This window comes from Ciconia boyciana, chromosome 29, assembly GCF_034638445.1.
Source record: "Ciconia boyciana chromosome 29, ASM3463844v1, whole genome shotgun sequence".
Taxonomy (NCBI): domain Eukaryota; kingdom Metazoa; phylum Chordata; class Aves; order Ciconiiformes; family Ciconiidae; genus Ciconia; species Ciconia boyciana.
This window is the reverse complement of record NC_132962.1, coordinates 1,194,180-1,214,017: the sequence shown is the minus strand read 5'-3', so window position 1 is coordinate 1,214,017 and position 19,838 is coordinate 1,194,180. Positions and strand designations below refer to the sequence as shown.

The window sequence follows — 19,838 nt, the reverse complement described above, 5'->3', positions numbered from 1 at the left end:
TCCAGAAGCCATCAGAACGGTTGAGAAATGACTGCAAACCTTTGGGGAGCAGGGTGAGCACGGCGCCTTCAGCACCACCCGCCTACAGGGTCTGTTTAAAAACCCCTACTCGGCTGATTTTATTCAGCAAAAATGATAGAAAAAAGCCAAAAAAAAAAAAAAAATCCTCTTCCTGCTTGGAAACTCTTAAGCATAAAGCTTAAAGCAATGGTTTCTTGAGGTGTTTCTTCACCTGCCTCCGAGCCCACGGAGCCCCAGGCCCACACCCAAGCTACTGGGGTGAGCACTGGGACCGTGGCCGCTGGGACAGCGTCATCGTTCCTCCACGGCACGCATCGGTAGTCGAGCAGCCTGCGGAAGTTAGTTTCAGGCTCTATGTGCGCTACTGGGAGGGTAAGTTCTGGGGAAAGCGTCTTCTCACCTGCCAAAACAGGGGTTGGCTGGAGCAATGCTGGGGCTGGGATGGGGTGGGACCCAGCCAGGGAGAGGGCTCCTATTTGGGGGGGCTGAAAGAATCAACCACCTAAATTAATAGTGGCAAATTATAGGGGGGGGGGGGGAAGAACCCCCCCCCAAATCACTATTTTTCAGCTTGTTTCATGAAAGCTTTTGTCACTATACATGCCCTGTCCCTTCTGCCGCTTTTATGGGGGTGGGTTCAAGTTTCTGGACGTATTTTTAGCTGGGTTTTAATTTTTTTCTCTCTGTTTTCCTGCTTTGTCAGCACTTTGCAGTACTGATTGGGCTTTTTTTCAGGCCCTTCTAGCTAACAGGGTTGCTTTCTCTGGAAGGGAATTAAGAAAATTATGGTGAAAAGAGGTGAATAATGAAATGATAAAAAGGACTTAGATTTGTTTCAATTAAGTGGAATTAATAGCGAGTTTTGGGGAGCTGGAGTGGATCGGCTGGAAACCACAGGGGGCTTGGGAGGGATAAAACCTGGGCAGGAGCTCGGGCAGCCCTGGGGGATCCCTTAATTTTGGGGGGGGGTGTGTGGAAAACACAAACCTCCACGGGGTCTTTTTTAAGGGGATTTTGTTTAATTTTTACAGTCGTCATTACAAAGTAGAGCCAAAGCGGAACAGCAGGCTTCAACTTGAACTGGGGAAACTGAAAGCTTGGGCCGGGGATTTTTTTTAATCTTGAAGTGCTAGTTTAATTTCTCAAATGTTAATGCTTCAGCAGTAAGAGCTCACCCTGCCCAGGGCTGGAGGGTTTCTGACTCAGAGCCTGCTCAGAAATAGGACTAAGCCCGGATATTGTCTCAGCACATTTTTAGGTACCTCCAGGGACGGGAAAGCCCTTCCCAGCCCACCCTTGCGACGGCTTTTTCTCTGCTCTACTGCCAAATTGAACCTGAAAACTGTTTCTGCAACGCTCTCTCCGAGCAGATCCTCAAGCCCTGGATTTTCCTCCTGCAAATTCCCCCTCCCGTGCAGGGGAAGGGAAAGTCTTTGTGCTTTTTCCTGTTCTGTTTACTGACAACCAAAACCTGAAGGCAGGATTATTGTTGCAGCAAGCCCAGCTTGTTGGGGCACCTTCTTTATTAAACTAACAAACGCTTTTGTAACGCTGAGGTACACAAGAGCCAGGGAGGGACTAAAAGCTCTTGCAACCTGTTTGGCTGGGGCAGAGAAAAACAACCGTGCCCTTTGCTCGGTGCAAGGGCAGAGAGGAACTGAGAGAAGGGTGAGGAGGAACTGAGATAAGGGGGTTCTGGGGAGCAAAACAACTCTGCAGGCAGTACCTGCCAGGCAGCAGCCTGAGCAGGAGGAGGAGGAGGCTTCTTTTCAACCCAGTTGCGTTCCCTCCTAGGGGTTTCTGGGGAGGGCAGGGGTGTGAAACCACCAGCCCCACTTTGAGTTGCTCTCCCCCCCCACCCCGCGGCAGTGGCTCATGACCCCTCAGCAGATCCGTCTCCCTGCATAAACCCTTGAACTCCCTTTAAAAGGTAAAGAGTTAATAATTTACATTTAATAGCTGTTAATATTTAAACTCTCTTTAATCATCTCTTTTTTCTCCTCTCCCCTTTTCTCCTCTCCCCTTTTCTCCTCTCCCCTTTTCTCCTCTCCCCTTTTCTCCTCTCCCCTTTTTTTCCCTCTCCCTATTTTTTCTCCTCTCTCCCTTTTTCCTCTCTTTTTATCTTTCTCTTCCCCCCCTTACCCCCTCCTGCCCTGGTACCCACAAACACCAGTGGCTGTGAGCCTCCAGGCTGGACACTTCTCTACCTGGGATGGGGAAAGGAACCCAAAACAGAAATTCTTCAGCCCAAGAGGAACCCTTGCACACCTACAATGAGAGACAGCAAGAGTACAAGTGCAGTAACGCTCGGAAAAACCCCAACATGCTGGGTAAGAGCAGGGGGTGGGCAGAGCATCTCGCTTCGGTGGAGCACCAGCGGGAGGGGGACGGAGTTTTGTGGGTGGGCGCAGATGGACCCAAGCACATCTATCCTAAATTTCACGCTGTGGCCACCTCTAAAGGCTGAAAAACCGAAATCCCATCTCTAGGTCCTCAAACACACATTTGGTGCCTTTGAAGGACACACACGTCTGCTCTCCCCTGCCTCGCGGGCAGCCCCTCAAGCCTCTGCGAGCTTCCCCCACCCTCCCGAGCCCCAGAAGGGTCCCTTGTCCCGGCCAGGACTGAGGATCCAGCCGAAAAAAGGGCAAAAAAATGGGGGGAAAGGACCCAGCTCACACCCTCTCCTGCTCCTTCCTCCCCCAGGATTCACCACTGAGACATCAGACGGGGGAGGATCCCGCTCGTCGCGGGTTTTCATCCCTGTGTGCGTGGTGCTGGGGCTCCTCAGCTTCGCCTTGCTGGTGGCCTTGACGGGTGAGTCCCATCCAGGCGTCCCCCATAGGGAGGATCTGGACCAGGGGGAGGAGGGCGGGGGGGTTTGCACGATTTTCCCAGCATTGAGGGATGCTTCCTGAGCAAAGCGCCAAGCCCGCTTTGGGGGGGTGGGGGGAGACACCCCCCTTTTTTCCCCCTAAGCCATGATCCAGGCATCCTGGCTCCTTACTCAGTCACATCACTCACTTCCCCAAGGACATCGTCTCCCATTTCCCCTCCCCGCTGCAGATTCTAGGAAAAAAAGAAAGAATAAATCCCATTTTCCTGCTTTTTAGAGCTGCCCACGCATCTCGCTCAGCTTTTTCTTTTTCAGCTGTACGTTTGGGATCCCATTTGCCTCACCCGGAGTTCTCCCACGTATGCCCAGACGCCTGGCTTGGTTTCCAAGGGAAATGCTATTATTTTTCTGAGGTTGAGAGCAATTGGACCACAAGTCAGGAAAGCTGCGAGGCCCTGGGAGCTTCACTGGCTGTCATAAGCAACATGGATGAATTGGTGAGGACAGCGCCTTGTGCTCCTAGACTAGCACCAGGGTGGGAAACATGGAGAAAAAAAAAATTCCAAACCAACCAAAAAAAGAGACCAAGAAAAAAAAAAAAAACCAAAACCAACAAACCAAAACCAGACCAGAAACTGGTTTGGCCCCAAATTGCATCCAATGCTGCAGCCAGGAGCAGATGCCTTGAGGAAAGTCCCACCTCTGGGTGGGGTGATGGACACAGGTGGAAAAGAGGAGGTGGGGAAGACGAGACTACCTAAAACACGATGTTTCTTTGCTTTAAAGACCTTCATTAAACGATATAAAGGCGAAGCCAACCACTGGTTTGGGCTGCGAAAGGAGAAGGACGACAGCTGGTGGTGGACCGACGGCACGGCCTTCAACAACTGGTCGGTCCCTCTGTCCATGTCGGGTGCTTGGGGTTGGCAAATGGGGCAGGTTTGTCTCTGGGTGTGGTTGGAAATGGCCCCGGGGGGCTGTGGCGTCGCTTCTCCCCTCCCCCGGGATGCGATTGCGTAGAGGGTCGGAGATGACCCGTCCTGGGATGGGGACCTTCTCCTGCCACCGTGCCAAGCAGCCCCCGGCTTTCCATGGGAGGTTTGGGATGGACCAAGGGTGCTGCACGCCAATCCCCTATTAGATACCTTCAGCTGAACACCACCCCTTCCCTCCTACTGAGGAACTCCCAGCTTTGCTTCATTTTTTGGGGGGGTAGCTTTCTTCTTTTCCTCCTTTTCTTGCTCTCCCGAGCGTCTCTGCGTTGCAGGTTTGAGGTGCGGGGTGGTGGGCAATGTGCGTACCTGAACCAGGAGAGGATCAGCTCATCCCTGTGCCACACAAAGAAGAACTGGCTCTGCAGCAGACCTGACGACTACATCCTCTGGAAGCAAAAAGCATATCCACAAGAAAAGATGCCGTAAACAGGAGCTTCATCCCATGTTGCAGGTGGCGAAGAAAATAGAGTTTTCTTTGGTAAAACACAGCACCAACATTTATGAATTTGTATCTTCGGGAGACTTTCTGTTCTATCATCCATCTCTTGTTGCTGTTGTACTGCTGTTATCAGAAAGCGCTCATCAAGTGTTTTTGATGGACTTTCGAAAGCCGTATGTTGCCACTTAAGTCCGTGGCGTGTTTTTGGGTTTTATTTTTTGTAAAAAAATGCTTTAATTAAAAAAAAACCCACAAAACCCCCCAAATCAAAACCCAACCTGCCTCCTCAAATTCTCAAAACCAAAAAAAAACCCCAAACTAAAACAACCAAACCAACTCCAAACCAACAACAAATAACCCCAAAACAACAAAAAGAACCCAAAAAGACAAAAAAAACCCTGCAAAAGACAAAAAAACCCCCCAAAAGATCCCCCTAAACCCCCAGAACCGGAACAAACCCCAGCTGCCTGCATCCATCCCTATGCTGATGCTCTCGGCTGCGCTGAGGGCGGCACGTGCTGCAGCCATCACTCAGGAAAACTGTCCTTAGTCGAGCTTTGCCATGCTTAATATACATTTGGTGCCACCGCTACTCTTATTCGCAAATCCGTGTATTATTTCCACAAATTGAAGCTAACCGGTTTTATAGGCTTTTATTGATGCCGTAGTTCTATCGACACAGCGCCTGGGGCACGCACCTTGCTGCTTTCCCAGCTCGGGGGTTCATCTGCATCCCCCCGCCAAAAAATTATCTTGACCTGTGTGGGAAATGCATTTGCAAATCCTGAAATCTCTTGCAGAGCCGTAACGGTGAAGACAGGGCTGGCTTCACCCCAAATATCGGCGGCAAGAATCTCACAGGCTGGGCGTTTCGGGACGGGCAGGCATCAGATGGAGGCATCGCGTTTTTCTCCATCTCCTGCCGTCAACGGGGGGAGCTGGAAAGGGTCTTTCTGGCAAACCCACTTGTGTTCGCCATCACAGATATCGCCCTCCAACGTCTCGTCTTTCAGTGTCCCGCACCCTTTATCCACCTGCTCCAGGGGGCCAAACCTGCCGAACAACAATTTTATTGCCCGAGAGGAGCAAACTCTTCCAGGCTTGCAGAAGAAGGGAGGTGGGGGGGTTCTCCTGCCCTTTTTCTGCACCATCTCATCGTGCTACGGCCGATTTCTCACTGGTGGGTTGCCCGGATTTGAGCGCAGGTTGCTGCGCTTGCACTAAGGTCTGCAACGAGTGTGCACAGGCCGTTAAAAGCCATGTTGGTTGCACGGGGATGGTGGGAGGTGGTGGGTTTCCGTGCTCCCTAAACCCAACTCTTGGTCTGCAAAGCTTTGGCAAGGGGCGTACGAGACCGTTGGGATAGACAGCAAAATCTTGGAGGGATGGGTTGGGGCACGCAGCGGGTCTGCCATGGAGCAAAGCCGCTTTTTACGCTAACGGATTGCTGCTACACTCACATTTTGGTGTCGAAGGATGTGTTGTCCACCCATCTCCACTTCTTGTGGGATGATATTAATCCAATCCACACCGTGTGCCTCTGCCTGTTCTTGATGTACTCCTGGGAAATGGAGGTGACCGGAGTTTTGTGGGGTGCAAAGCCACGGAGTAAATCTGACTCCTTTCATCCCCAAATAGATGGGACACGAATGTCCCCCGTGCTTTGAACGCTGCCTCGCACCGTCTCTAAAGGCAGCTCTGGGGTGAAACCAGCTTAAATACAGAGCCCGAGACACCGATGTCTCCATCTGAGCTCTGCATCCCTCCTCTTCCTCCCGTGTCACGGGGACACAGAGGGGTTTTAGGTGATGATTCAGCCCCTTTTTCTTCCTGGTCACTTCTTAGGAGACATCAGAGCAGGAGATGGGTGAAAGCCACTGTTGCAACCCCAAACCCTTCTGCTGCCCACCTAAAAAAAAAGGACTTTCAGGTCCTTTTCAAGCCTCCTCCTCTGTATTTACCTTTTCTTTCTTGTCCCGGAGCACTACCAGCTGAGACTCGTGATTTTCACAGTCTTTCTTGCCTTGAGTCCAGCTTCCCTTTTCCTTGGAAAGCCGGTAGCAACTCTCCCCATGGAGCTGCCAGTCCTGAGGACACAGCTTGCAGCCAGCACTGGCTGAAGAGGAGAAAGAGCCATGAGACACCGCAAAGGGCCGTCAGGGTCTTCCCCAACCACCAGCTGAAAGGCACCAAGGGTTTCCCCTTCCCATGGCCCAGCTCTTTCCCCATCCTTGAGGGTTTTTTTTCACTTTGTGGTGGTTTTTCCTGCTCCGGAGATGAGGAGGAGGACTGCGGTGGGGTGACCACAAGGATGCTAATGGCTGGTTGGGGTGGAGGAAGGGTGGTGGGGAACCTCCTCCTTAGGGTTGACCCTGCTCCTCCATGGAAGAGGGAGGGGGTCAGTAAAAAATTGCATGCAAAAAATAATTCTTCCTTGCAACGCTCGTCTTTGCCAAATAACCCTTGGTGGGCTCGCATCCCCAAGGGCACCCTTGCAATTGGGTGGGAGGGAAGCCCCACCGAAGGTCCCACCTGAGCATCTCCCAGCAGAGCCGGGTGGGAAGTGGGTTACCTGTGGGGGTCTCCCAGAGGGACTTGCAGAAATACCGCATCAGGGATGAAATTGGGCATCGCTCCGTATGGTTCCTTCCCTGAATCTCACTGTCTTGTTGGGGAGCACTTGTTGGCGCTGGCTGCCGAGAGCCCTGAAAAACTTGGAGGAATGACGTGGGGTGAGAGGCTGTGGCTGGCTGGGGATAAAAAAACCACAAAAACCAGGTCGGGCTGGGTTTGATTTTGTGCAACCCTCCTTTTTCCCCGCCGTGGTTGCGTCCGGTTAACGAAGCCAGTCTGCAAAGCGGGGCTTGTATCCTCCACCCTTGTTTAAAAGCTACGGGGATAGGCCAGGTTTATTTCAGAGGGGGGTTTACTCTTGGTGGGTGACGCATCTCGTTGGATTTCCACGGGGCAACCTCGTCCCTTCCAAAGGCTGAAATGCTGAAATAAAACCCCATTTCCCCGCCAAACTTGCTCGCTGCCTTTTGAGATGTAGATAAGAGCTGGGTACTCACCCTGCACGCTCAGCACCACCACCAGCACCAGCAGGACGAGGTGCCCCAGCCCACTGACTTTCAGGAGGATCCCATGCCACCGTGGGCACAAGGCGGGAGCTGAAAGAGGCCACATTTGCTTAAAAAAAAACCCAAACACATTTTCACATGAAAAAGCTGGGTTTTTTTTAAGGGGGCGGCGGGGGGGGAAGCCCCTCTGTCAAGCCAGCGAGTTTGAGCAGAAGTTTACAGCTGCTTGGCTTCCTCCAGAAAAAATAAATCACCACTGATGAGGTCTAGAGGTTGGATGCAGAAGTGAGGGCATCACCTCGGGTGGTGGAGGGGCCTCAAGGGCAGCCTTGGGCACCCAAGGATGGAGCTTAGCAGACCCGAAACCTTCCGAAATTGGCTGAATTTAGAGCAGGTGGAACCCGCTGGCGGTAGAGCTGGGAGTCGGTGGGACATGGGTCTCTCCAGACCTCATCTCCACCAGGATCCCAGACGTGGTCTCGGCAGCTTTGCTTCCCGGCAAGGTGCGTTGGCCCACGTTGGGCTTCTGGGGACCCATTTTTGCCACCAAGTGAAGGGTCTCAGAGGCAGAAACTGTTTGACCTCCAGATGTTTGCTGGCTTCCCTCTCCCCCATCCTTTCCTTGCATAGAGGGGGGAAAAAAAACCCTCCCCCCTCTATGCAAGCCAGGATCCCACCTCAGAAGACATTTAATCCATCCAACGTTCTCCTTGGAAACCTCAACACGGGGCTGGAGAAGCAAGCAAAGCTCGAAATAAGCGCTTTTTCCCCCCCCAAAAAATAGCACTTACTGTGACGCTTCTCGGCAGGAGAAAAACCATCCCCAAGATGCCTTAAATCAGCGTAGACTATTTCTCCAGCCATGACCACTTCAGAAGATTGCAACAGCGTCCCAAGAGTGAAGCCGTTCTTGGGCAACCTCTTGCCTTATGACCGACCTGCTCGCGCCTGCGTCTGGCCCCAGGAAATGGTATTAGCTGGGCCTTTTATCTTTTTTTTTTTTTTAAAATTTATATATCCTATAGCCTTCCCTTGTCAATTAAGGCCGGTGAGGGGGTAGCTGTCCTCTAGCCAGGAGGAGGTCGCACATCTGGAGGCGTAGAAACACCTACGGGTTTAATGATTATGCCAAAGCAGCCGGGAAACCATGCAGAGGTGAAAAAATAATTAAAAAAGCCTTTAAATAAGGTTTTTGAGGGTCGGGTGAAGCATACCGGGGTCTGGATCAGCGTGGCAGGAGGCAGGTCATCAGGCGAGGAGGAGAGAGGCGATCTGTGGTGTTTCTTCCCCAGAATATTGGCTGCGAGCGAGCCGAGCCGGCTTGGGCCGCGCGTGGCTTCTCCTTCTGCTCCGCCTGCCCTGGGCGCAGCAGCCGGTGTCCGTCCCGTCCCGTCCCGTCCGTCCCGTCCCGTCCCGCGGCAGGGAGAGCCGCGCGTGGCCGGGGCGCAGGGATCGCCCAGCTCTTGCACTGGACGAGGCAGAGCAGCTGCCTACTGCCCGTTTCCACAGGCTGCTAATGACTTCTTAAATGCTATTTTATTTTATTTTACTTTACTTTTACTTTTTTTTTCTTTTACTTTTATCTTACTTTTATTTTACCTTGCTTCTTTATTTTATTTTACTTTTATTTTTAATTTTATTTTACTTTTACTTTACTTTTACTCTACTTGTACTTTATTTTACTTTTGCTTTACTTTTACTTTTACTCTACCTTTATTTTACTTTTACTCTACTTTTACTTTATTTTACTTTTACTTTTACTTTATTTTACTCTTTGTTTTACTTTATTTTACTTTTACTTTACTTTTACTTTATTTTACTTTTACTTTATTTTACTTTGTTTTACTTTATTTTACTTTTACTTTACTTTAACTTTACTTTTCCTTTCCTTTGCTTTACTTTTCCTTTACTTTTATTTTACTTTTCCTTTACTTCCCTTCACTTTGGTTTGGCGTGATCCGGCCAGCGCACCCTCCCACACCCGCCGGGCGCTTTCACAGCCTCCAGCTCTGGCACCCTTCGAGCACCGCAGGGAGCACCCGGCAGGGAGCACCCAGCAATCCCCAGGCGACGCCCGCCCTTCCCCTCACTTTTCTCCTTTTTTTGTGCACGTTAACCCCCAAACGGGGTTTGTCTCCTCCTGTGATGCCTTCTTAGAGGGGTAGAAATGATGATTTTTTTTTTTCCCCCCATCTACCCAAAAGGCAGCAAGAAAAAAATAGCAGAATTTTGCCCCAATACCTGCCAGCAGCAAGAAACGGGGCAACAGAGGAGAAACCCAAAGGCCCCAGGGGGAAAAGCGCCACCTTTTTTTTGATTTTGATTTTTTACATATTTTTTAGTTTTATTTTTTTTCCGCCTGCAGGCTTTGTTACCGCATGGAAAGTTTTTGCGGTGAGCTGCTTTTCATGCTTCGCTCTTCCTGCGCGCTGCAAAAGCGGCGGCTCGGGTGGGGTGCAACCCTCGCTTAGAAAAACAAGGAGAAAAAAACAAAAAAGAACATAAATTAGGGTTTGGGGGTAAAAACCTGGAGGCAGATAGCTTAATTGCAAGAACACTGCTTTTTTAGTGTTTTCCCATGCGCTTGATGATCCCATTTATTGGGGGTGGGGGAAGGATCGGGGGTTTAATGGGGGTGGGGGGAGACGGGATCCGGCCTTGGCTCGACGGCGCGAGTTGGCGGGAGGCGGCGATGTGGGAAAAAGAATATTTAGAGATTTTTCTCTAAAAAAATCATGAATTGGGCTGGAGGGAGCCACCTGCCCATCGCACCTCACCCTCGTGGCATCCTTGCGGTGCCTTTTGGGGTACCCCGACACCCCGGAGCAAAGCGATCTCCAGCAGTTTTCCCCTCCCGCACCCCAAAATAAGTCTTTTTGGTAGTCCGTCCTCCCCGGCGGAAAAAACCAAACCAACCCAAAGGGGAAATGCAGGAAAAGGGGGTGCGGAGGGCGCGGGGTGGAGCTGGACGCGCTGCGGTTTTGCTGGTGGGCGGGCAGCCCCTTCCCCGTCTGCCCCCGAGGATCCTCCTGAAAATCCCCTGGAAAAAAAAAAAACCAACAAAACCCAAACACTCCCCCCCCAAAGATTTCATTTTTGAATAGTTTCTGTTTCACATTTCTCTTAGCAGGGGAGGGCAGGCCGCAGCATCCCGCTTGTTCCCACTGGCCGGATCCAGGTAAGGGGGCTTGGGGGGCTGGGGGAGTTGGACTTCAATGTTAATTGGGGGAGAAGATTTTAATTGGGAGAGAAGAATTTAATTGGGGGAGAAAATTTTAAATGCAGGGAGAAGATTTTAATTGGGGGAGAAGATTTTAATTGGGGGAGAAAATTTTAGTTGGGGGAGAAGACTTTAATTGGGGGAGAATACTTTAATTGGGGGAGAAGACTTTAATTGGGGGAGAAAAGGTTGCAGGGGGAAAACTTTAATTGGGAGCAGAAAATTTTAATTGTGGGGAGAAAATTTTAATTGGGGGGAGAAAACGTTAAATGCAGGGAGAAGATTTTAATTGGGGGAAGAAAACTTTAATTGGGGGAGAAAAGTTGGATTGTGGGGAGAAAACTTTAATTGTGGGGGTGAAACTTTATTGTTGGGTGAAAACTTTAATTGCAGGGAGAAGATTTTAACTGAGGGGGGAGAAAATTTTAAATGGGGGGGGGGAGTTTAATTGGGGAAAAAAACTTAATGGGGAGAAAACTTTAATTGTGGAGAGGAAATTTTAATTGAGGGGAGACAAGCAATATCCTCTTAAACCCCACTGCTGCCCTTAAAAAAACCAACGTGGTTTTGGTTGGCAGTTTCAAAAAACCAAACACCCTCCGTCTCCTTTCTCATCCTGCTACCTTCCACCGAGGGAAATACGCGTCCGCCGGCACTGATGCCGTCTCCTTCCTTCCCCTGACGTCACGCTGCCCGTTGATATTCCTAACCGCTAGCGGAAAGACTTCTAGACGCCCCAAAATTAAAATTAATGTGCAAAATTAACATCGTAAGGGTGGAAAGGATATTTCTCCGCAAGGAGTTCCTACCTCTGCTCGGGATCCCGATCTGAAAATCCTACGGGGAGGCTGAGGCCCGACAGCCTTCGGGACACCTCTGATAGGTGACGCTTTGCTTGGCAGGTGAGGCGGGAGCACCCGCGGAGGTGGAAGCCCCAAAATGAAGGAAAGGAGGGATTATGCCGGATTTTTGGGTGTGGAAAGGAGCAAGCGGGCAGGTAACTGTAGAGCAACGAACTGAAGAATTGCTGGGGGGTTCCTGTTTTTGTTTTTTAATACTTCTATAATTTGAGGACAAAAACCAGCTGAGGTAAGGGGGGGTTAGGGAAAAAAAAAGCTTTTTCTAGCACTTCTCTCAGGGGAAAATTTTGGTTGATCAGCAGATGGAATTTTTGCTCTAAACGGTCTCAGCTCCCTTTCTATGATTAATCCTCCCTGCGGCACTTGAGTCGCTGGGGTTTTTTTGGGGGTCTTTTTTTATTTTTTCCCCTCAAAGATTGCAAATTTCTGCTTTATTCTGAATGAGAATAAAGCCATTTTGGAACAGCCGAAGCGTTAAAAGACGCCAAAAATAAGTCTGGGATTTAAGTCCGGTCAGCAAAATATTTCTTACTCTCTGCCTTCCCTTCAGCGCTGCCCTGCGCTGGTTCTCCTGACTCTTCCTCCCGTCCCCGTCACCCCCTTGGTGCACGATCACGTAGAAAAGGGGCCCTCGGGGTCTTTTCCATCATCTCCCTCCCCGGCCAGCGACTACGATTTTGAGGAATGGGGTTTTGATTTGGCGTATTTGTCGCATTTTTAAGTTGGTGATTTTTTATTTGTTGATTTTTTTGATTTATTGATTTTTTTTATTCGTTGATCTTTGATACGTTGATTTTTGATGGGTTGATTTTTTGATGTGTTGATTTTTTGATTCGTTGATTTTTTAATTGATTTTTGATTCGTTGATTTTTGATGCATTTTTTAAATTTGTTGATTTTTTAAAATTTGTCATTTTTTAAAATTTGTTGGTTTTTCTATTTGTCGACTTTCTGATGTGTTAATTTTTTGACGTGTTGATTTTTCTATTTGTCGATTTTTTTGATTTGTTGATTTTTTTTTTAATATGGCTTTTTAAAATTCTTTGGCCTATTTGGTTTCTGACTTACTTTCTAACATCGTTTTTGCACGGGGAGGGAGGGCGGAGGAGGGGAAAGGAGGGTTTGTTTGAGATTTGGTTCGTTCGAGAGATGGGGACAAAGAGGGGGAAGCTTAAAAGACAAATGGGGGAAGTGCCACTGGGTGAAAACACTGAGATTTTTAGGTAAAACTCTTAGGAAACAGAATTTTCATTGCTCATGGTGGGGGGAAAGAGCATGGTCTGGATCACAAAACCCAGAGATGGAGTGACCGGATCATTGGCAAGAGCCAAAGTGTCTCGGTTTAGGTGGAGAAGGAGGTCCACTGAGCTGTAACAATGAAGTAGAACCCAGAAATTAAAACAATTTTAACCATGGTGCATTGCAGGGCAGGAGTTCACAGCTGGAACTGGGGAGGAGACATAAGGAAGAGTTCCCCAAAGTGAAAAAATAGAGCATTTTCTTCCACGTGGAGAAGAATTTTTGATGGTTCTCACCCAAAATGAGAGCAAGTCCACTCGGCATGGGGAAGAGATTAACCTCTCCCCATCTGGGCAGCAAGCGGTGCCTGTCCTTTAGGAAGGCTCTTCCCAAAGATGCTTTTGATGAGCATCCCCCAAGCGCTCAGATGTGGGGCTCACTGCCCTCCACGATGGCCCGATATGGGGAGATTGCGTTAAAAGTCCCCTTCGTCCTTGAGGGAGAGGAGGAAAAACCATCTTTTTGGCCAACAGCTGGGACCTCTGGAGCGTGTTGCTCCTCTCCGCACCCCCGCAAAGGCGTTGAAGGGCTCTTTCTCCTGTAGGTTACAGCCTTGAGATGAAGCCAGAGGCGCGTGTTGCCTGCCAGGTGACAATGGCGGTGCTGTTCATAGCTCTGCTCGTCACGGCCATCACTTTTGCAGGTGAGTATCGAGGTTTTCATCTCATGGGGAATGTCTCTGTGATACTTTGGGTCGTTGCACGTGTGCCAGATCCACCTCCATCCTCCCAGGGAAGACGCAGCTCAACCCAAGAGGCTGTCCTCTCCAGGAGAGGGACGTTTCAATGAGCAGAGAAGCCTTTCTACAGAAGACCAAACCCAAGAAACCCTTTCTCACCCAGAAACCCTTAAAAACCAACAGAAAGAGCCGCTTCACGTGTACAGTCATCTGAGCTTTCCCAAAGGTGTTGGTTTTTTTTCCCCAAGAAGAAGGGGGTGTTTCTCTGCTGTTTCTCCAAGCAGCAAGAGATGGTGGCATGAGTCCCACCAAGCCAAGAAGTCTGCAGGAACAAGAGAACCTTTTTTTCTGTCCTTTGCCCATCGCTGCTTTTGCGTTAATGACGGATAACAACACCTAAGGGTGCGTTTAGGGATAGGGCTATTCTGGAAATCCTCTTAAAACTTGCATCTTTGAAGGCCACCACCCTGTTTTCTTCTTTGAAGGTACAGCACCCACATTTCTTGTCCAACACCACAATGATTTCAGCTTGTTTCCTCCCTCCAATCCACCCAAGACTTCTCTTGGTGCCTTCATTTTTCTTTCCTCTCACTGTTGAGGCAGATGGGAAGAGACTTTTGGAGGCCATGGGGTGGAGGATGACCACCCCCACCCTGGAGAGTCAAGGGGAAGGTGCTGCTCCTTAACGCTGTTGCCCTATCGATGACAGTGCAGGCTTTTCAGCCTCGTCCCCAACCCTGTTTTCGGTGTCCGTTCGACTGGATCGGGTACAGAGGAAAATGCTACTATTTTTCGGAGGCCGAGGGGAACTGGACATCCAGCCAGGACAACTGCTCGGCACTCGGTGCTTCCTTGGCCATGCTCGACAGCGTGGAGGACTTGGTAAGGAGACATGAGGACATGCTTAGCGTGGGGCGGGGGGGAGAAGCCACCAATGTGATGTATTTGCCACCTTTTGGTTTCTTTGACTGCTCTTCCAGGATCTTCCTTGGAGATCTGGGGCGAGGAGATGGGGTAAATGGTTTTCTTGAGGGTAGGTCATCATGGTTCTCCTCAAATTTCTCACCAAAGCCAATCAATGCAAGAACTGTAGCAAAAAAAAAAAAAAGCCAGGTTTCACGCAATAATGAAGCTCTGCCTTAAAGATTACACTTTTTGGTAGTAGATTGAAAGGTTCAAGCACCAAGGGAGCCCTAAAGGAGCACGAGCAACTGCTAAAATATAGATTATTGGTTGGAAGGAGGTTTCTGCAGATGGTGACCAGCCGGAGACGTCCCAAAGCCCTGCGACCTGCCGTAAAGCCTTTCTCTCTCCTCTTTTTCAGAGCTTCGTGATGAGATATAAAGGCATCTCAGAGCATTGGATCGGCCTTTCACGGGAAGACGAGGAGCAACCATGGAAATGGGTGAACCACTCACGTTTATCTCACCTGTGAGTCTGTGTTCTTCATCGGTGTGTCATGGGTTGGTGTTTCTTCAGCCCCGAGATGTGCATTCATTCACGTGAGGTGGATCCAGAGGTAGCAATGGGACAACGACGTTTGGGAAAAGCAACGTTGCAGCCAGAGCTGGCCCTCGTTTTTCCCTTTGAATTGAGAGGTGGAAGCGGTGCGTTTGGTGGGGAAAACATTGTTAGTTAGATTTTTATTTTTAAATAAGAGGGTTTTATTCTTGCAAAACAATAGGTTTCTTACGGCCAACCCGTATTGCTGCCAAAATAGAAATAATTCAGCATCAGTATTGGCATATTGATGCCCATGAGAACCGAAGAGCGGGGGAAAAGCCAATGTGGGCTTTTTCTCCTCTTCCCGGCTGGCCCCATCTAAGGTGGGTTGTCTCATCTGTCCTTCCAGGTTTCGGATCCACAGCAGCGGCCTCTGCGCCTACCTGAACGACAGCGGGCTCAGCTCCTCCCGCTGCAGCACCGAGAGGAGCTGGGTTTGCAATAAGCCTGAGCTGCAGAGTCCAAGGAAGGGCAACGGGACGAGATGGGCTCAAAACCTTTGCATCGGCTCCTAAGGGGCTGCAGGGAGCGTTCCTCAACCCCAAATACCTGGTGCACGATAGGGAAACAAAAGAAAAACCTCAAAAAAAAAACACCCCACAGAAAAAGCAAACTCAGGGAAAAAAGCCAATTGACAAAAATTGCCGAATAAGAACAAAAGTTATTACGTGTTTGCATTTGCCAAGCCAGCTTTGCCATGTGACCAGTGAAAAATATCTGGTGATTACTCACAGCACGCCTGCAATTCATACCTGGCAACGACTTATACATAACCCTACTGCGATTTAATGTCAGAGCAACAGGAAAGCCATAGGCGTACCGATGACCCTGGGGAGGACATCTGGAGGGTGAAGCTTAGCGAGATGTCTGCAGCCTTACGTGGTACAACCAGAAAAATGGGCGAATGCCATAGAATTTTAGGCTTTTCCCCACTTATGTGGAGTTAAAGCAGGAACTTTCAGGCTTGGCTGGCTGAGAAAAGCTTCCCGACACCTTACGAGTATGTGGATGGACATACGGACGCGAGGATGGACAACGCTTGCAAGACCGCCGAGAATTCGCTGCTCTCATCTTCGGGAAAGCCCAAGCGGCAAAGCAACCAAGTCAACCCATGACCATCCGTGGCTCTGTATCAAGAGCAAGATGAAGGTGAAGAGACTTCCACGCATCAAAAATCAGATTATTCTCTCCAAGGACACAGCTCTGGGGGTGGGACAGTGGCAGGATTGGGGAGGACCTGCCAAATCAAGGTTGAAGCAAGCAGTTCCAACTGGTGAAGAGAGAAGGCGACGTCTTCACCTTAATGCGCCGCTGAAGTTAGAGAGAAAAAGCCAGCAAGGTTTTTAAAGAAAAAGGAGGAATAAAAGAAAAGATTTGGCATGTTTTCATGGAACGCTGTGTCCAGGGAAGACTTCTGAGCATCTCATCTTGATGAGATGACACATTTGCACGGACAACCACATCCAGGGAAGACTTTTTTTTTTTTGATGAGCATCAAGTGGGCGACTGTCGGCGAAGGTGTAAACGCGAGGATTTTAGCAGCACTTTCATTTTTAGCGGTATTTAGCAGTAATAGCTCAAGGATCCAGCTTCTTCCCAGGACTGATGAAATTCTTTGTTTGCTCCTCTTTTAGCAATTTGGTGGTCGTTGCCTTCTCACCTCTCCCAGTGATGTTTCACCACAGTGAGGGGGTTTTGGGGGAGCAGGATTACCGAAGTCCTCGCTTTGTGGAGTTGGCAGCTCCATCTCCTGGGATCAACAGGGTTTATCTCAGCGTAGCCCCAGACCCCAGGGAAACCCTTCCTGCTCCCCCTCCGCCTCCATCCTCGCCCTACGAAAGGGCCATCCGCAGATCAGCTGCTATTTCAGCATCGTGTAACACTCGATGACAACAAAATGGAGTATTTTTGAGGGCTTTGAATGCACCCTTGAGCTGCTCGCAAGATTTTCACGAGACGAGATGGCCTGAGGGTAGTATCAGAGAGATGACAAGCAAACTATTTAGCAATAACTTCATAATTACTGCTGGAAAACGGAGCCAAATTTAACCTGGAGTAGGGTATTATCTGTCACATTATTATTATTATTGTACGTGTGGGTCAAACAGCAATGCTGAGAGTTACAGCTGACTCGCCTCCCCTGGTAAATTCATGCTTCAAATATTGTGCCTCAAAATCCACTTTCCCTCAATCCCAACCAATCCTTGCAGCCGAAATGAGGAGAATTGTGGCAAGGGACCTCCCATCGCCGCGTTCAGATAAGCGCGTGCGCTCGTGCTTAAGTTCAGGTGCTTTTTTTGGTGCTTTTCAGCCCCGTTCTGCCTGCAAAAGCGTTGCAAAGCGGGCCGTTAATTTATTACATTGTACTTTTAGCTTAGGCGACCTCGCTTGCTTGCATTTCCATGGAGCTGTGCACGTGCTGTCCCACGCTTTCTTTATTTAAGGTGAAACGCTAAAAAATAAGAAAGGAAAAGACCTAGAATTATATCTAATATATAGATATATATATCCTAGTAATAGGAAAAGACCTAGAAAGATATTTAATATATAGAGATATTTATCCTAATAATAGGAAAACACCTAGAATGACATTTAATATATAGAGATATATATCCTAATAATAGGAAAAGTCCTAGAATGATATATATATTTATTCTAATAATAGGAGAAGACCTAGAATTATCTCTAATATATAGATATATATCCTAGTAATAGGAGAAGACCTAGAATTATCTCTAATATATAGATATATATCCTAGTAATAGGAGAAGACCTAGAATTATCTCTAATATATAGATATATACCCTAATGATAGGAGAAGACCTAGAATTATCTCTAATATATAGATATATACCCTAATAATAGAAGACCTAGAATTAAATCTCTGCTGTCAGGTAGGAAACACTGAGCGTTTATTTGCCTCTTTGAGGAAAAGAGCAAAGAAAAAACCTGGGTTTTTTTGGTCTTCCTGCAGGCCACGAACCCGCAGGATTCACCCCTGAACCCCATCAGAGGGAGGTGGAATAGCTGCAACAAAACCACCAAGTGAGGGATTTTTCCAGAAATTTCCAAAAATTGATGAAGGAATAGGCAAAACTTTTGCCTTTTTTTTTTTTTTAAATTTTAAATGTGTTTTGTGATTTCTCTTTGTTTCTCTCTCATTGTACCGGGTGCTGCTGAATTCACGCTCCCGAGTTTTAATGGTGTTTTTTTTAGCGGCTGACACTTTTGGGATGTTTTCTGCACAATCTGCTGTTCCCGTTTGTGACAACTAACTGCAGTAAAAACGTATCGTTGGTTAACGAACCTATTCTGGGGCTGCCCTTAATCACCGGCTTGCTTTGAAGCACAGTGGAAAACACTTCAGTAGGTGCCATTTCCTGTTATTTTAGGATTTTTCCAGCCTTTGCACGTCAACGTGGGGGGGAAAAAAACCTGCTTTAGACAGGTGAAGTGTGAGGAGTTCCCAGACCAAACCCGTCTTTTAGCATCGCTGAGCTCCTCGGGCATCCCCAAAAAAGCAGATTATTTTTTAAAGACTACCTGCTGTATTTGTTAAAGATGTTCTCCTAAAAGTGAGATTTGGGGTGAGTTGCATTGAAATTTGCCAGGCTTTCTTAGCAGCTTCACGAGATGTGGCGTAGGACATCTCCGTGGTTTAGGAACCATCGGGCTGGCTGCTCACATCAAAGCTGTCTTCAAAGCTTTTCTGCTTCCTGCAGAGCTGAGAAGCCGCACCTGGATCCAGCTGGTCTGGGGGTTGATTAAATAAAAACCTAAAAAAATAAAGAAGGCGACTCTGCTGCGGAGCTGGTGAGGGATGCTGGGGTGATGGGGGGGGGGGCCCTGGGGTGATTGTTTTGGGGGGAACCCCCCCATCATCCCATTTTTGCTTCTGCACCGCTACAAAGAGCTCACAGCACATTGGCTCGGCGTCCACCACGACGGCGCTGTCTGGATCCGGCCAAGCGGTGCTGAGCCCAACACCTCCAGCTGAGATAGAGCGCGGGGAATTTTGGGATGGGGGATGGATGAACCCCCTCCCCCCACAGGGGTGAACCCCCCCTTCCCGACCCCACTGCACCGAGGCCGCATCCTGCGCTGGCAATAACGCACACCGGGGGGGCTCGGGGGTCCCGGCGTTGAGTAACTCACATTGGGGGGGCGACCCCGGCGTTGCCAACCGCCTGCCGCAACCTGGGGGTGCTCAGCCGCTTCCCGACGCCTTTTTGCTCGAAGCTTGGAATAAAGTGTTGGATGTGGGGTTGGAGATTAAAAATCAAGGAAACTTTAAAAAAATCAAGGAAACTTTAAAAAAATCAAGGAAACTTTAAAAAAATCAAGGAAACTTTAAAAAAATCAAGGAAACTTTAAAAAAATCAAGGAAACTTTAAAAAAATCAAGGAAACTTTAAAAATCAAATTTAAAAATTTAAGGAAATGAAAACCCAAGGAAATTAAAAATTAATTAAACTAAAATTTAATTAATTTTTTAAATTAAAAATTAATTAAACTAAAATTTAATTAATTTTTTAAATTAAAAAATTAAATTATATTATAATCCCCCCCCCCCCCCCAATAAACCTGCCAAGGTCACCACCTCGAAGGGCGACACTGAATTTGCTGGCGGGTCTCGGTTTTGGCAGCGGTTTTCCCCCAGCTCCGCGGGACGGCAGCCGGGGCGCGGGGCCGGGGAAATATTTTGGTAAATACGAGGCGCTGGGTTTGCGATCGGTGTGGGGAAGCCCTAGGGCGGATGTGTGTGTGTGTGTGGGGGGGTCTAGGGCAGCACTGGAGGGGTTCTTGGGGGTCCCAGGGAACCAAGGAGGCCGTGGGGGACCAGGCAGCCTTTGGGGTCCCATGTGGGGTGGCCCTAGGGGGGTTTTGGGGGACCAGGGCAGCTGTTGG

The 19,838-nt window shown here is 48.8% G+C and overlaps 3 protein-coding genes across 14 annotated transcripts; 2 read left to right on the top strand and 1 right to left on the bottom strand.

Annotated features, from left to right (window-relative positions):
- The first annotated feature begins 55 nt into the window (after window positions 1-55).
- LOC140644884 (C-type lectin domain family 2 member B-like) lies at window positions 56-4,883 on the top strand. Of its 3 annotated transcripts, none has more exons than XM_072848070.1 (6): window positions 56-393; window positions 2,195-2,351; window positions 2,728-2,838; window positions 3,173-3,354; window positions 3,644-3,747; window positions 4,125-4,883. In XM_072848070.1, exons 2-6 carry the CDS (start codon window positions 2,234-2,236, stop codon window positions 4,276-4,278), a joined length of 669 nt encoding a protein of 222 aa, XP_072704171.1. In that variant the 5' UTR covers window positions 56-393; window positions 2,195-2,233; the 3' UTR covers window positions 4,279-4,883. The 3 variants fall into 3 exon arrangements, with proteins under 3 accessions (XP_072704171.1, XP_072704172.1, XP_072704170.1); XM_072848071.1 differs by lacking the exon at window positions 56-393 and adding an exon at window positions 1,282-1,689; XM_072848069.1 differs by lacking the exon at window positions 56-393 and adding an exon at window positions 1,740-1,951.
- A 46-nt stretch (window positions 4,884-4,929) lies between these two features.
- On the bottom strand, window positions 4,930-19,611 carry LOC140644880 (killer cell lectin-like receptor subfamily B member 1B allele C). 10 transcript variants are annotated; one of them, XM_072848054.1, is made up of 11 exons: window positions 19,531-19,611; window positions 19,087-19,170; window positions 18,475-18,707; window positions 14,858-17,383; window positions 8,586-14,515; window positions 8,163-8,479; window positions 7,363-7,461; window positions 6,864-7,004; window positions 6,253-6,407; window positions 5,752-5,852; window positions 4,930-5,344 (listed from the first exon to the last, which is right to left on the bottom strand). In XM_072848054.1, the coding sequence occupies exons 6-11, from the start codon at window positions 8,233-8,235 to the stop codon at window positions 5,179-5,181; spliced, it is 735 nt and encodes a 244-aa protein (XP_072704155.1). In that variant the 5' UTR covers window positions 8,236-8,479; window positions 8,586-14,515; window positions 14,858-17,383; window positions 18,475-18,707; window positions 19,087-19,170; window positions 19,531-19,611; the 3' UTR covers window positions 4,930-5,178. The 10 variants fall into 10 exon arrangements, with proteins under 10 accessions (XP_072704155.1, XP_072704156.1, XP_072704157.1 ...); XM_072848055.1 differs by lacking the exon at window positions 19,531-19,611 and having other exon boundaries at window positions 14,858-15,480; window positions 15,752-17,383; window positions 19,087-19,322; XM_072848056.1 differs by lacking the exon at window positions 19,531-19,611 and having other exon boundaries at window positions 14,858-15,314; window positions 15,752-17,383; window positions 19,087-19,322.
- On the top strand, window positions 11,385-15,494 carry LOC140644791 (C-type lectin domain family 2 member B-like). Its single transcript, XM_072847855.1, is given in 5 exon segments — window positions 11,385-11,588; window positions 13,294-13,392; window positions 14,138-14,310; window positions 14,753-14,859; window positions 15,281-15,494. Coding segments are annotated over 5 exon segments (651 nt in total). The 5' UTR covers window positions 11,385-11,530.
- Window positions 19,612-19,838: the final 227 nt, after the last annotated feature.

Bases quoted from the DNA above. Each gene is read 5' to 3' on its own strand.
- LOC140644884 (XM_072848070.1), top strand. From the start codon at position 2,234: ATGGGGAAAGGAACCCAAAACAGAAATTCTTCAGCCCAAGAGGAACCC. The intron at 2,839-3,172 runs GTGAGTCCCATC...TTTCTTTTTCAG, and splicing joins CTTGCTGGTGGCCTTGACGG to CTGTACGTTTGGGATCCCAT. The intron at 3,748-4,124 runs GTCGGTCCCTCT...TCTGCGTTGCAG, and splicing joins GGCACGGCCTTCAACAACTG to GTTTGAGGTGCGGGGTGGTG.
- LOC140644880 (XM_072848054.1), bottom strand. From the start codon at position 8,235: ATGGCTGGAGAAATAGTCTACGCTGATTTAAGGCATCTTGGGGATGGT. The intron at 7,462-8,162 runs GTAAGTGCTATT...GGCCTCTTTCAG, and splicing joins TCCTGCCGAGAAGCGTCACA to CTCCCGCCTTGTGCCCACGG. The intron at 5,345-5,751 runs GTGAGTGTAGCA...GTTGTTCGGCAG, and splicing joins ACATCCTTCGACACCAAAAT to GTTTGGCCCCCTGGAGCAGG.